Source organism: Monodon monoceros, unplaced genomic scaffold, assembly GCF_005190385.1.
Source record: "Monodon monoceros isolate NGI ecotype Baffin Bay Population unplaced genomic scaffold, NGI_Narwhal_1 Super_Scaffold_7, whole genome shotgun sequence".
NCBI lineage: Eukaryota > Metazoa > Chordata > Mammalia > Artiodactyla > Monodontidae > Monodon > Monodon monoceros.
Window position 1 is genome coordinate 14,961,080 of NW_021703784.1, and position 13,374 is coordinate 14,974,453.

Consider the following 13,374-nt stretch of genomic DNA (forward strand, 5'->3'; position numbering starts at 1 on the left):
GGGCAGGGCTGGGCAGGGCTGGGCTGGGCAGGGCTGGGCTGGGCAGGGCAGGGCAGGGCAGGGCAGGGCTGGGCAGGGCAGGGCTGGACAGGGCTGGGCAGGGCAGGGCAGGGCTGGGCAGGGCAGGGCTGGGCAGGGCTGGGCAGGGCTGTGCAGGGCCCCGCCTGCTAGGAAGGGTCTGAGGCGTCAGCGGGCAGGCGAGCGCTCCTCACCAGGGCGTAGAGGTCGTTGCGCAGCAGGGCCCGGTTGTGGTTGATCTCCCGCTGCAGGATGACCAGCAGGAAGAGCAGCCCCAGCAGGATGTACCCCAGGTTGCTGAGGATGTTGTTGAAAGCGCTGGAAGGGGCGACAGCGGGCACGTTGCCTCGGCCTCATGCCCTGGCCACTTCCCCACCCGAGGCGGGCATTTGCAGAGCCCCTGCCCCTGCCCTGGTTCACCGTACGACGGGAAAAGGGGCCTCCTCCCAAGTGGATCCCCACCTGAGGTTGCCTAGAGGGTGGGCGCAGAGGAAGTTGTAGTAGCAGATGTCCTGGTTCCCTGTGACATTCACCACCTGCAGCGGGAGCAGGGAGGGGGCACTGCTAAAGTGCCTCAGTCCACAGCCTGCGCCACCACCAGTCACGTTCTGCAACGGATGGGAGGTGCCGCCACGGCCAGCACATGTGTGCACTTGACACCAGCAAGCCCCATTTTTGGTAAAGTCACTGCCCCCCTCGCTAGGTGTGGCTGAAAACCCTGAGGCATGACCATGACGGAGGTTCTTGCCCCACAGTACAGAGAAGAGGGAAGGGAAACCGAGACTTACAAAGTCCCAGCACTTTCGTTTCATAAATCCCCATGACCTGGGGGAGGTGCCACCATTGCTGGCATGCTGCCCCCATTTTGCAGATGAACCGACTGAGGCTCAGGGAGGTTGAGTGACTTGCTCAAGGCCACCCAGATGGTAAGGCAGAGTTGGGATGGGAACCCGGGACCCATGACCTAGGACCTGTGCTGGCTCCAAAGCCGCAGGCTGGAAGGCTCTGCACTGGGGCATTGTCCCAGCCTGTGGCAGCTCCTCGAGGGCATTTAGCATGGGCCCTGGGGAGCCGGCCCCTGCCCGCTCACCGTCTGGTAGGTGATCACCAGCTGCACCACAGGAAGTGCATAGAAGACAGCAATGGTGGCAATGTTCCTGAGGAGTGGGAGGGTGGCGGTGAGGTGGCAGCACCGAGGAAGAACCCGAGAACCCACCGCACTGTCCTGCCAATGACAGGAAGGCCGGCCTGCTCCGCCCACTCACCAGAAGTAGATCTGGTACTTTTTCCGCAGGACGCGTTTGTCCTTGCGTGCCAGGTCAGCCACGCAGAGGTATTGCTGGGGAGAAGCTGGAGTGAGCCCCCTGCCCCACTGCCCCAGAGAAGCCCCTCTCGCCCAGGTTAGAGGAGGACATGGGGGGGCCTCCCTCCCACAGGCCAGAATTCCAGCGGGCCGGGTTCTGGGCAGTCCAGAGGGCTGGGAGCCGAGTCAATTTCCCCTGGAATCTGTGCCACCCCAGCCAAGCTCCTTCCCTTTGCTTTCATAACATGCCACCCAGTGGGGAGATACGCTGGGGCTGAACACACAATCTCCCTTCATTGGGAACCCGTGACCAGGGCCAACCCACGTGGGGTCACACCTTGGTGCGAATGACATTCTTGTCTGAATCGATGTCGGCCAATGTGTCATAGTCGTCCTCCTCCACAGAGCTCATGGAGTCCAGTCGTGGCCGGGTGCCCACAGGATCAAGGGAATGGTCTGGGGCAGAAAGGGGAGAAGGGTAACCTAGTGGGCACAGAACCCAAGGTCTGTCCCCACCCACCTGGGACAATTGTCACAATTACTAGGCAGTGGGAAGAGGCAAACTGTGGGCTCAGAGCGGGGTTAGAGGTGGGCTCAGGCCTGGGGAGGAGGTATCGGGTGCTCCTAAGTCCTTGAGGGCAACAAGGGTGGACTCTGCGAAGAGGCCACCAAACAGGGACCGCTCCAGCCCTGCCACCTCACTGAGCTAGGCTTCCAGGCCAGGACACTGAGCAGACCCCGGGCCCCAGACATGAGCAGCAGGACTGAATTTGGCAGAAGTCACGCTGATTAGAAGATGCCCAGCTGTGTGGGTTCTGAGAAGACACTGCCTTGGCCCCCACTGGGTAAAGACCCAGTGGGCCCTGGGGTGCAGGCAAGGGTAAGAGGCTGCCTCCTCTCTAATCCTTTATCCTGTTCTTTTCTTGTGCCTTCGGAAGCTTCCTCCTGTAACCTTGCTGACCAAAGGCCCCTGGGGCCAGGACATGACACCCTGGCCCATGAGCCCCAGAAGGCCAGAGAGTGAGGTGCTGGGAAACACAACAGCCAACCAGAATATCTGGCCTGGGGGAGGCTGGGGTGCCAGCTTGCCAGCATCAGGGGCCGGTGCCTGCCTATCTCAAAAGACACACGAGCTATTGGCATTAGATGGGCATTAGATGGGGAAGCCATGCACAAAGCATCTTTCTGGTCCTAGAGCCTTCTGGCTCCAGTCAACCGCCCTGGCAGGAGCTGATTGGTAGAGCAGCACTCGCCCTCCCCACATCTACCCATGGCAATGCACAGCTGCCGCATCTGGCCAAAGGGGAGGCGCCGCTTGAACTGGTCGTGCCCTTCAAAGGAAAGGGAAAGTTACCGGGGAAGTGGGACCAAGGAGAAAGGGATGAAGGAGGAGAGGGGTGGGGAGACAGCAAGCCCTTCCCTGGTTCCAGCGTCTGGCAGAAGAGGCAACCGCCCACCGTCACGGTTCATGCAGCCAGCACCAGCCCTGCACCGCACAGCTCTGCCCCGCCTGGCCCACTCACCCTGGTAATTATAGGAGAGGTCCCCAGGGCCCGCGCTGCCAACCAGACCGTCGGTGGATCCAGTGGAGCCGGAACCATTCTCTGTAGGGAATAGTAAATGGTGAGGCAGGCAGAAGAGACCTCAGGGCAGGGGACTCTGGACCCGTCTCCAGGGGGCGCCGAGGAGGCCACCCTGGAGGTGGTGACCCGGCGAGTGGGCAAGCATGAGCTCAAGTGCGGACGCGTACCAAAGGAGCCGTAGTTGTAGCCCTCGTACGGGGAGCTGCCAGGGAAGGAATCGGCCAGGACCCGAGGGTGACCTGCAACAAGAAGTCAGGGACCCCTTACATGACCTTCCTCACCTGCAGGGTGCTACCGGGCTAAAATGAGAATGATGTACCAGGAAATCTCTTGCACATATTACAGTAGTTCAGTATTTAGCATACTGATTAATATTCAAAGCCCTCTGTTACCATGAAAAATTAAATATCATAGAGTATATTGCGGTTATTAAAGTATGTATGTAATACACTTTAAAGGTTTTTCAACAGAAATGTTAAAACAAATTTGCAATGCTTAATTATTCTGTTTCTAAAAATTCAATAAACTATAATTTATGAGTCATAAAAAAAAAAAGAAAAAGAAAGAAAGAAGTCAAGGACCCCTTAGCCTTGGAAGCAGAGAGAGGCTGCAAGCCAGGGAGAAGGGGGAAGGAAGAATCCAAAGAGAGACACAGAGGGGCCATGGCGGCAGCAAAGAATAAGAACCTATACCAGCAAACACCTATCCCACCACCACCACCTGCCCCATTGGAAACTCTCAGCCTCCTCTTTCCTCCCTAGAAAGACAGCAAAGTCAAGGAATTGACCATCTAAGTTACCAGCAGCAAGGACAGACCAGCATCAGCCTGCCCGGGTCCCACCCAGACACCCCTCTACTTCCCCTCCCCCTCCCCACTCTGGACTCCAGCTCCTCCGCCCACAGCACCTGGAGCTTACCAAGGAGAGAAGCTGAGAAAGAAGGTCCCAAGCAGGAGGGAGGACAGAGAGAGAGGGGTAGAAGAAGGGGAAAGAGAACGAAAGGTTAATAATCCCAGAGACAGTGAGTCGCGTTCTCTGAAGCGGCAGACAGCGTACCTAGACTCAGACACTGAATGAATCAAGTGACAGTCTTGAAGACAGGCACGTTAGGGACCAACAGGCACACTGCCCCAGCCCCATGTCCACCTACAGTGTTACTCCCTATCTGAACATCCAGAAGCCCTCAGTGGGACCTTCCTCCTCCAACCCCCAAGGGAACCATCCACCACTATCCCCACCAAACCACAAAGCAAACAGCCCACCGACCCAGACCCTCTGGAGGTACCGCTTTCTGGGCAGGCTCGGTCCACGGCCACCAGAAGGCTCTTCTTCCTCTGCCTGCAGGGACGGAATCCACAGACAAACCAGAAGGGCAGCCGGAGGATCCCTCCTATGCTGGGCTGGCCTGCCTTCCACCCTCTCCACCCCATAACCCTGTCCTCCATCCATGATCCCAGGGGTCCTCCCAGGCTGGGAAGCAATGCGGGGTCTCCCTGCTTGGGAAGAAGGTTGAGGGGCGGGGTTGGTTTCCAGAGCAGAGGCCCAGGGACCTCAGACCCTCACAGGGACCTGCATTCCTATGCCTCGTGGATGGCGATTATCCAGGGCCACACAGATCCGGCCAGGCCATTTCCCCATGCCTGACCTACCCCAGAGCAGGGGAGGGCCCAGCAGTCCCACTTTACCTCCAGTTCTCCCAGCAGGCCAGGAGCACGGTAAGCAGGTAGAAGGAGAGAAATATGCCCAGGCAAAAGAGCATACCGCCAACGTAGGCCTCGGCTGTGGGCAGGGAAGTGGGAAGGAAAATACACCAGTACTTTCCAAGCCTGCCCATCACAGCACGCAGGGACCAGGCTCATCTCTCTCCACGTCTCCCCTCAGGTGGAATGACCCAGCCAGTGCCAACAATATGCCAAACTCGATATGATTCCTGGCTCTGCTCACACAGCTCCCTCTGCTAGAACTTTCTCCCCTACTTCTTTCTCCAAGACCCCTCCTTGACTTAACCTTCAAAACACAGCTGAGGAGCTGTGTCCTCTAGGAGGCTTTCTCTGCCCTGACCTCCCACAGTGACTGTCCTGGGTTCCTCACAGCCTTCGGCACCCTGAATAGCAACAGGCTCTAGACAGGGGCACCCTAAGGACCACAGCTAGAGCACAGCACCAAGCACACAGAAGGGACTCAAAACAAATGTGCTGAATAAGGAATCCATGTAGGAGAGGCAGCTTCTTTCCCCTTCCGTCACAATCCTTTATTTTTATCTTATACTTTCCAGTTTACAAAGGGCTCTATTCAATCACTCAGTAAACATTTATCGAGCATGACTAAGGGGCCTGGAACTTTCCTACTAATTTTGTGCTAAGCCGACTTAGTGAGACTAATAGAGACTAACAGATTCTATTACTCCTGTTACAGAGATGGGGAAACTGAGGCTCAATGAGATTACACTGCCCACAGTGGCAGAGACAGATCTAGAACTCAGTCCCTCAATCTCTTTACTCATGGATGCTCCAAAGCACGTTACTCACCCTCCCGCCGCCCCCCCCATCCCCCCATCCCCCATCATGAAGCCCTCCAAGACCACTCCTCCTTCCTACCCTGTCAGCCTGCTCGAGTAGGTCCTCCTCACCCTTCCCATTCAGAGAACACTCCCTACCCCAGGCCTGAAAGAAGAGCCAGTGGCCAGGCCATCCCCACTCAGCCACCCACACTCACACGTGACTGCTCGAGAGACCAACACTGACAGGGTTTTCTGGCGGTGCCCCTGATCGACCGGTTCATCTGGAAGTAAAATGGCAAAATGGCAAACCAGTGCCTGCCTGGAGCTTGGCTAGAGTTGGTGGGACCAGGCCTGGGAGAGTCTGGAGCCAGAAACCCACATCCCATCAGATCCAACAATCAGCCACACAGGCTCTTTTACCTCCCAGGAAGTGTCCAAGCCCTCCCACCCCTGGCCAGGCCCAGGGCACAAAATGTACCTTCTATAAAGGGGTAGAAAGGCAGGGAGCCTCCACAGGCTTGGTCTTCAGTTTTCACCACCACTACCACGTAAAAGCTGTTGCTGGGGAAGTCTTTGCGCTGCAGGGTGAGGACGGTGATAATGGCAATGATGGTGACGATGAGGAGGACGGTAAGGATAGTGATGACGAAGATGACTGCCATCATCACAGCACCGTCATCATTTGTCATCGCCATCACCATCCTTTTCTGAATGCCTAACCCTGTCTGGCCTGAATACACAGTGTCAGGCCAGACACTATGCTAGACTCTTTGCTCATATATTATTTTACTGAATCCTCACAAAGATCCTTACGAGTAAGTACTATCATTATCCCTGTTGGACGTTAGCTTAGGGTCACACTGCCAGTAAGCGGTAGAGCCAGGATCATCTGACTCCAGAGCCCATACCCTGCACTAACACTACTGCCAGGTGAGCAAATGAGGGTATGCCCCATCATCATGGAACCCATGGGTGCCCTATTACAGCCTGGGCATCAGTCAGGAGAAAAAGTGGAGGGGCCGTGGTGCCTCCATCAGCTGCACACCTGGATGTCGTGAGCTGAACACATGCCTCTCCCTCCCTGCCCCCAGCGCAGGCTTCAGCCTTTGCCAAGGGCAGCCCTCATCACCAGCCAGGGCCCTTTCCTCTCCCAGCTGTGGTGAATGAAGTGTACAGAGCAGCCATAAAGGGTACTCTGCTCTTTCCTGTCCCCAAAGGCAACTGGGATTGTGATTCAATGCTTGCATATATCAGGGGACCCAAAGTCTCAGGGACTGGACGGCCAAGACTCAGTCCTGTGGGTAGGGTAGGAATGGGGCAGGGGAAAAGAAGAGAGGGTTAGGAAAGCTAATCACCTGGCCACATCCCCCATCGGGCCATGCCCATTTCCTACCTGCACGGTGATGGCTGCCTTCTTGGTCATAGTCTGGTACATGCCAATGAAGGCTACGTTGTTGTCTAGGTCATAGACAGGGCACTACAGAGGGAGGAGGGGACAGACAGATGGGCAGGGTCCTGGGCCCTGTCCCCTCTCTTCAGCAGCCCTGCTATCCACTGGTGGAGAGTAAAAGGGCAGGTTACTTACCAGGACATCCTGGATGGAGATGACTGAGCAGGGGAAGGCCTCGTTGGAGGTCACCTTGACAATGACTGAGTCCACTCCTTCCGGGAACTCATACTTGAAGTACTGAGGGCATAGGGAGGGCGGGGAGAGCCCCATCCCATGAGGATGCTCTCTTTGCCCCTCTAGAAGGGAAGAGTGTGAATCCTCCCAGGGTTGGGCACTGGAGGCTCTCTGGGAAGAAAGGCCTTGCCCACAAGCAGGTCCATTTCCCATACACCACTCCCCTCAGCCTCAGCTGGGCACTCAGGACAGTGCCCAAGGGGCAAGTAGGAAAGATGGCAGCCAGACCCCATGTCTCTGCACTTCCTATACTGTGTGTTCCCCGCCACCTTAGGGCAAGTGCTCCTGCTTCTAGAGAGTCCTCCACAGAGAGTACAACCAACCTGAAACTCCTGGCAAAGAGTGCTGACCACTCCCACCCCCAAGTTCAAGCTTCCCCATTTCTCCTCTGGAGGGACCGTTGACAGGGAGGTCTTACCTGGGGCTGCGCCGCCGTGGTATTAAAGCTGAACTGCTCTCCGGTCCTGTGGGGCAGAGAAGAGCCCCCCACCGTTACTCCCAGAGCTTGTGAAGGAGGCCAGTCCCGTGGCCCCCTCGCTCTCCCCTGCACACCTGAGCACGAAGTCATCCATTCGGCTGACGCGGAGCTGGTACGTGGTGTTGACTGGTGACAGGGTGGACACATCCACGTAGAAGAACTGGACCTCGGACTCATTCTTGGTGGGGGGCTGACACAGCGTTCGTTCCACCTTTTGGTAGAGGTACTTGCGCTGAAACCTATGGTCCGAGGCAGAGATGAGACATGACTACGGTTCCATGACAGCCAGCATGCCACTCCAGGGGAGCAGAGCCCCAATTCCTCCGCTCTGGTCCCACTACCTCCCTACCCCACCTCCACTAGGCTGACAAGCTCCAGGTCAGCTGGCTGGGCCCTTGTGCCGTTGACCAGCCTCCTGGCTCGGGGAATGGGGAGGAGAAACAGAGGGGCACCCAGGTGGTCGGGGGCCCTGGACAAGGCCCTGAGTGAGGCTCTGGGCAAGGCCTGGCCTGGGCCTACCCCCCCTCCCTGGTCCCCAGGTCCTACTCACATCCCTCGCAGGATCAGGGGCACCTGGAAGGACACCACCGCCTCCTTCTGGCGGACCACAAACAGCAAAGGAGCCCCCTTCTGCTTGTTCAGGACATTCACGGACACTCTCACGCCCTCTGTCTGCAAGATGACACGGAAATGTCCCTAAGTCAAGCCCGTGGTGACTCTAATTCTGCCAGGGGAACACATGGCTCCAGAGACTGTGAGCTCTGCCCTCCCTCAAGCAGACGGCTTTGTGCTTTCCCCATCCAGGTCGAGCTGGGGAGCTACTTATGCCCCTTCATCTGCCAGAGCAGCCCCCAGACTCCAGGAGGGACTTAGGGGAGAGGATGGGAAACACAATGGAGACCTCAGGCATCCCCAGCATACCCCATTGCTATAAAAGTTCACAGATGCACATGCCTGCACACACATGCGTCTGCACACACGTGCATGTACACACATGCGCACACACAGGGACACGGGAGAGCAAGAAGTGCTCCCCAACCTTCTTCCTTGTGAGCCAGGAAGTTCCTATTCTACAACTCATCTGGCAGCCAGAGGCCACGGGGAGGTGGGGAAACAGGGATCGTTGAAAGCCAAGAAGGCCAAGTTCTATCCTTAGCTCTGACCAAGGGATAGGGCTGTGGAAAAGTCACTTCACATCTCTGAGCCTCAACATCCCCCTCTATAAAATGGAGACACTCCCACCATTGGCACTATGGAGGAAAGTATATAGGACAGTCGGAGCTTAAAGAAAAAAATAAAATAAAATAAATCCTGGGATTGCTTGTTATTGGGCTGCTGAAACCCAAGCCCTTAGGGCAGCACCTCCCAGACGGATAGAGGCCACCGTTCTCAGGGTAACCCCACATATGGGGGCAAAAAGAGAAAGGACTCTAAGTTGGATGAGATCAAACTTCAGAGAACCAGGCACTGAAGGCAGATCCTGGCCTGCCATCAAAACCCAATCCCTCCCCATTCTGAAAAAAAAAAAAAAATCAGATTCCCATTCTGAACTCCACCACTTCTTAGTAAATCCAGTCCTGGTGAGAGCTGAGCAGGAGACCGTGAGCCAGGCTGCAAGAGTGCTCCAAATCTCAGCCCTGCCTGGGGTCTAGGCTTCCCAGACCTAGCTGTGCCCATGTTCAACTCACAGCTGGGGAGAAATGAAAGAGAAATCAGGGTGAGGAAGCTTCTCCATGGTAGGCAAACTCCTTCTCCCCTCCCACCCAACCTGGGGTTGGCTGTATCTCCACCACCTTCAACTTACAAGGCCAGCTGTCTTTCCAAGGGAAGGAAGAGGGCTGGGAAGTTCCCAGCAGTTACAGCAGCCTGGGAAGTCCTGCATTTATTTCCCTGGGGAGTCTCAGTTAGAACTCCCTGGAGGCAGAGCCTTTCAGTTTGGGCCTGTCTCATCCCCCTGGGGTTTTCTGGGCCAAGCCCAGTAGCAAGCCTGCTTCCTTGCTCCCAGACCCCACAGCACTGTCGGACTCTGGGTGCTGGGTAGGGAGCAGGCCAGTCCTGCTCAGACTACAGCTGGTAGAAAGGAAGGGATCAAAGAGAAGATTGGAAAGAGGCAACTTCAGAAACTGTCCACTGGTAGCTTCAGAACAAACATCCCTGGCAAAGGAAGAAGGGCTGGCAAGAGGGTCCAGCGTGGTTCTGGGAAACCCAGTGGGGCGGCTGTTCTTGGGGACTGACAGCATCGCGGAACCCTGGTCCGCTAGCCCACGCACCACCAGCCCCGAGCCCAGCCCCTTCCCTCACCCGGTTGCGGGTCACAGTATGGTTGAAGGTGTAGATGTTGACCAGCTCGCTGTTGACCTCATCCACGTAGGTGCGCTCAAACTCGGCGTCTTTCTGCGAGACGTTCTTAGGCCCCAGAACCCCCAGATGGCTCTCGACCGAGGCCACCAAGAGTGCCAAGAAGGGCAAGCCCAGAGCGAACATGGCCCCGGCCGGGCGGCAGTGGCGGCAGCAGCGGCGGCGGCGACGATAAGCGACAGGTCACCTCCAGGGCGGGTTGCGGCTCTGGCCGCAGCTTCCAGCATCTCACCAGGACCAGAACTTTAACCTCGGCCTGAGATTAGGAAACGGTCCCTCCCCTGGAGCCGCAGACGCGCTCTCAGCGGCCAGGGAGGGGATGGGGCGGCTGGGAGGGGGTGGGGAGGGGTTGGGGTACGGGCCACAGGAAGGGGCCCCAGCTCGCGAGGGGCCGAGCACGGCTGGGAGACCCGGCGGGCGCCCGCCAGGGCCGTGACAGCCCGGAGGCGGCTAGTTGCTGGGAGCCTGGAGACGCCGGGAAAGGGGAGCGAGGGAGGGAGGGAGGGAGGGAGGGAGGGCGGAAGGGAGCGGAAGCCGGCGGCGGGGTCGGCCGCGAAAGGAGGAGAGTCTGAGGGTGAGGGTCGTGATAGGTGGTAGCGACCCGACGCCGCGCGGCGCGGCGAGTTTCTGGGGCGCCGGCTTCGGTGCTCAGAACTCCGGGGAGTGAGCAACGCCGCGGGGCGGTAAACAGCAGGGCTGCCGGCCCGCCCGCTGACGTCAGGGGAAACTGACACAGATTTAAAGGGCCAGGCTTCGGTTTGGGTCTTAAAGGGGACGCCGCTTTCCAGCTGGAGGCCTTCTCCCACTCCTATCCTGTTACCGGCTCCTCTTTCATTATCCTGACCTTCTCTGGAAGCTCACTTTGGATTAGATGGATGTTTCCGTGAAGGATCTCCAAGTGTTGGATTCTTGTTGACAAATTCTCTTTTTCACACGTAAGGGTCACCCTCACCCCCACCACTACTGCCATTACCACTAACATCCTCCACCCCTGGGACGTTTTTTTTTCTCCCAATTATCTTAAGAAAAGAAAAATTTCTAAGAACTAGGAAACTGCCCGTGGAGGGGAATCCGAGACAGAAATGCCCGAGGAACCCTGTGCGTTCCCGCCTCCCACTGCAGCGGCCACACAGCTTCAAGGATGCCTTCAAGCTCGAAGGGTTGTTTCTCTGCTGGGGCAGCTACAAAGCTCGTTGAAAGAAACTTCTACAAAATAGTTGGGCACCACGTCTCAATGAGCTTAAAGAGCTTTACACTCTTTGACCAAATAATTCCACTTCTGGGATGCTATCCTAAGGAAATAAGAAATACAGATTAAAAAAAGTGTGGGCAAATATCCTTATCACTGTGATCCTTATAATACAAAGCTTAAATGGAAGGAAACAGCTTAAATGTCCATAATGAGGGAGTGCTTAAATGTACTATTATCATGAAGCCATTGAAAGTGATGCTTAAGACATTAAGGGACATGCAAGCAGAGAATTCAGGTTATGACACTATATAAACAGTATGTTTTCCAAATACATAGACATGCATAGAAAAACGTTGAAAACTGCATAAAATTTAGCAATGATCACCCTTGAATTACAGGTGGCTTTTTAAATAACATGTATCGGGCTTCCCTGGCGGCGCAGTGGTTAAGAATCTGCCTGCCAATGCAGGGGACACGGGGTCTGGGAAGATCCCACGTGCCGCGGAGCAACTAAGCCCCTGCACCACAACTACTGAGGCCACACACCACGACTACTGAAGGCCGCGCCTAGAGGCCATACAGAGAAGCCACCACAGTGAGAAGCCCATACACCACAACAAAGAGTAGCTCCCGCTGGCCCCAATTAAAGAAAGCCTGCGCGCAGCAACGAAGACCCAATGCAGTCAAAAATAAATAAATACAAATAAATGTAAATAAATAACATGTATCATATCATTTTCCTCTAATTCCAAAAGTATAGACAAGTTCAGGAAAGAAAGAAAGAAAAAAGGAAAGATCACTGGTTGGATGGTCTTTACATTCATTTAATATATTTTTAAAATTTATAAATTTTCTACAGTGTACACAAATTCTAAGAACATACCTAAGACAAATTAGATATGTTTAAAGGGAAAGAAAGTCCACCTCTGAAGTTGTCAGATACCCTGATGAAGCCACCTAGGCCATTGGCTTGTCAGGGTTTTCTTGCTTGCAAGATTCCAGCAGCCTCAGTCCCTGCCCCTGCCTTACTACCTGGGCATTGTTCCAGTGAGGACTATTTTAGCTTATGACCTGTTATAAATATGTATTCATTCCTGCAATAAATATTTAATGGGCACCTACTATGTACCAGGTACTCTTCTAGTTATACTGGGCAAACAGTGAGGGAGAGAATTAGACCTAGCCCCTGCCCAAGCATTCATACGTGAGGATGAAGAACAGAAGCAAGCTGCAGGGGCTAGAGAACTCTAGAACCTTAGCAGACTCCTGGGCCAACCCCTCATTTTACAGAGAGGCAGAGCGAAGCCCAGAAAAAGTCAGCTCATGAGTAGCTCACTAAAGTCCCCTGTGCCTTGGTCCAGTACTCTACCCCACATATCTATACAAACCTGAATCGGAATCGGAGGACCCTCAGGATTACAAGAGGTATCTTCACAATGAGCCCTCCATGCAGTCAGCAGCCCAGTGTGGAGAGTCAATGTAGATTTCCACATTCCAACTGGACTTCACTTTTTCCCTCATCACAAACCTCCCGGTAAATCTGGAACTCTAAGAAATACTGCCACCCTGAGCTTTGAGCTCCCCACTGAGGCTGATGTGATTTAACTGGTCTACCCTGTCTGTGCCAGGAGATTTCCCAGGTTCTGTGGGGACCACAAGTTGAGGACTGGAGCATTTCTGCCATAGGCTGGTTGGTGCTGAGGCTGTACTGAATAATCCCAGGCTGGGCTTGGGGGTGGGGAGAAACATTCCAACTCTGCCTCAGGTTTGGGGGCAAAATGTGCCTCTAGGCCTGTTTAAAATGCTCATGGAGACCCTACTTGCAGTTTTTGAATCACAGTCTCTAGAGGTGTAACCCAGGAATCTGCATTTTAGGAAGCACTCCAGAAGTTTGCTATACACAATAAATTTTGAGAACTACCGATCTGGGGCCAAACAACTGTGGATGATCAATATTTCTGTTTGCTCCCTTTCTCCGGGCAACATCTTTTCCTTCTTCAAGGTCTCAAGGGCTTAACCCTGAGTGTTCAGACAGGGTGGGAGGGCAGCAGCCCTGTGTTTTCTTGCTGTTCTCAGGTCTGCAGAACTTTCCTCAGCCCTGCTGCCCCACCCACGGTGGGTAGGAGGGCTGGGGGCCAGAGGGAGAGACAGCACAAGCCTGTTATGAATAGGCCCTTTCTGAGTTTTGGCAGCCCTGAGTGGAGAGAAGGCTTTTTATGTTGGCTGCAGCAGTCAGCGTAAAAGAAGGGCAGTGCTAGG

The 13,374-nt window shown here is 55.2% G+C and overlaps 1 protein-coding gene across 6 annotated transcripts in view; it reads right to left on the reverse strand.

The window, feature by feature from the left end:
* The window catches only part of SIDT2 (SID1 transmembrane family member 2), a 16,802-nt gene extending 6,718 nt beyond the window's left edge, over positions 1 to 10,084 (reverse strand). Inside the window, exons 1-18 of one of the 6 annotated variants that reach the window (XM_029207838.1) lie at positions 9,867 to 10,068; positions 8,116 to 8,237; positions 7,640 to 7,804; positions 7,506 to 7,551; positions 6,989 to 7,090; positions 6,797 to 6,880; positions 5,882 to 5,981; positions 5,619 to 5,684; positions 4,589 to 4,682; positions 4,189 to 4,241; positions 3,072 to 3,143; positions 2,845 to 2,925; positions 2,590 to 2,652; positions 1,659 to 1,777; positions 1,284 to 1,357; positions 1,109 to 1,175; positions 481 to 554; positions 213 to 336 (exon numbers count right to left, since the gene is read on the reverse strand). In XM_029207838.1, coding sequence (XP_029063671.1) covers positions 213 to 336; positions 481 to 554; positions 1,109 to 1,175; positions 1,284 to 1,357; positions 1,659 to 1,777; positions 2,590 to 2,652; positions 2,845 to 2,925; positions 3,072 to 3,143; positions 4,189 to 4,241; positions 4,589 to 4,682; positions 5,619 to 5,684; positions 5,882 to 5,981; positions 6,797 to 6,880; positions 6,989 to 7,090; positions 7,506 to 7,551; positions 7,640 to 7,804; positions 8,116 to 8,237; positions 9,867 to 10,049 — 1,689 coding nt within the window. In that variant the 5' untranslated portion in view covers positions 10,050 to 10,068. The other 5 variants (XM_029207833.1, XM_029207834.1, XM_029207836.1 and 2 more) reach the window with 5 other exon arrangements.
* Between the last annotated feature and the right edge of the window lie 3,290 nt (positions 10,085 to 13,374).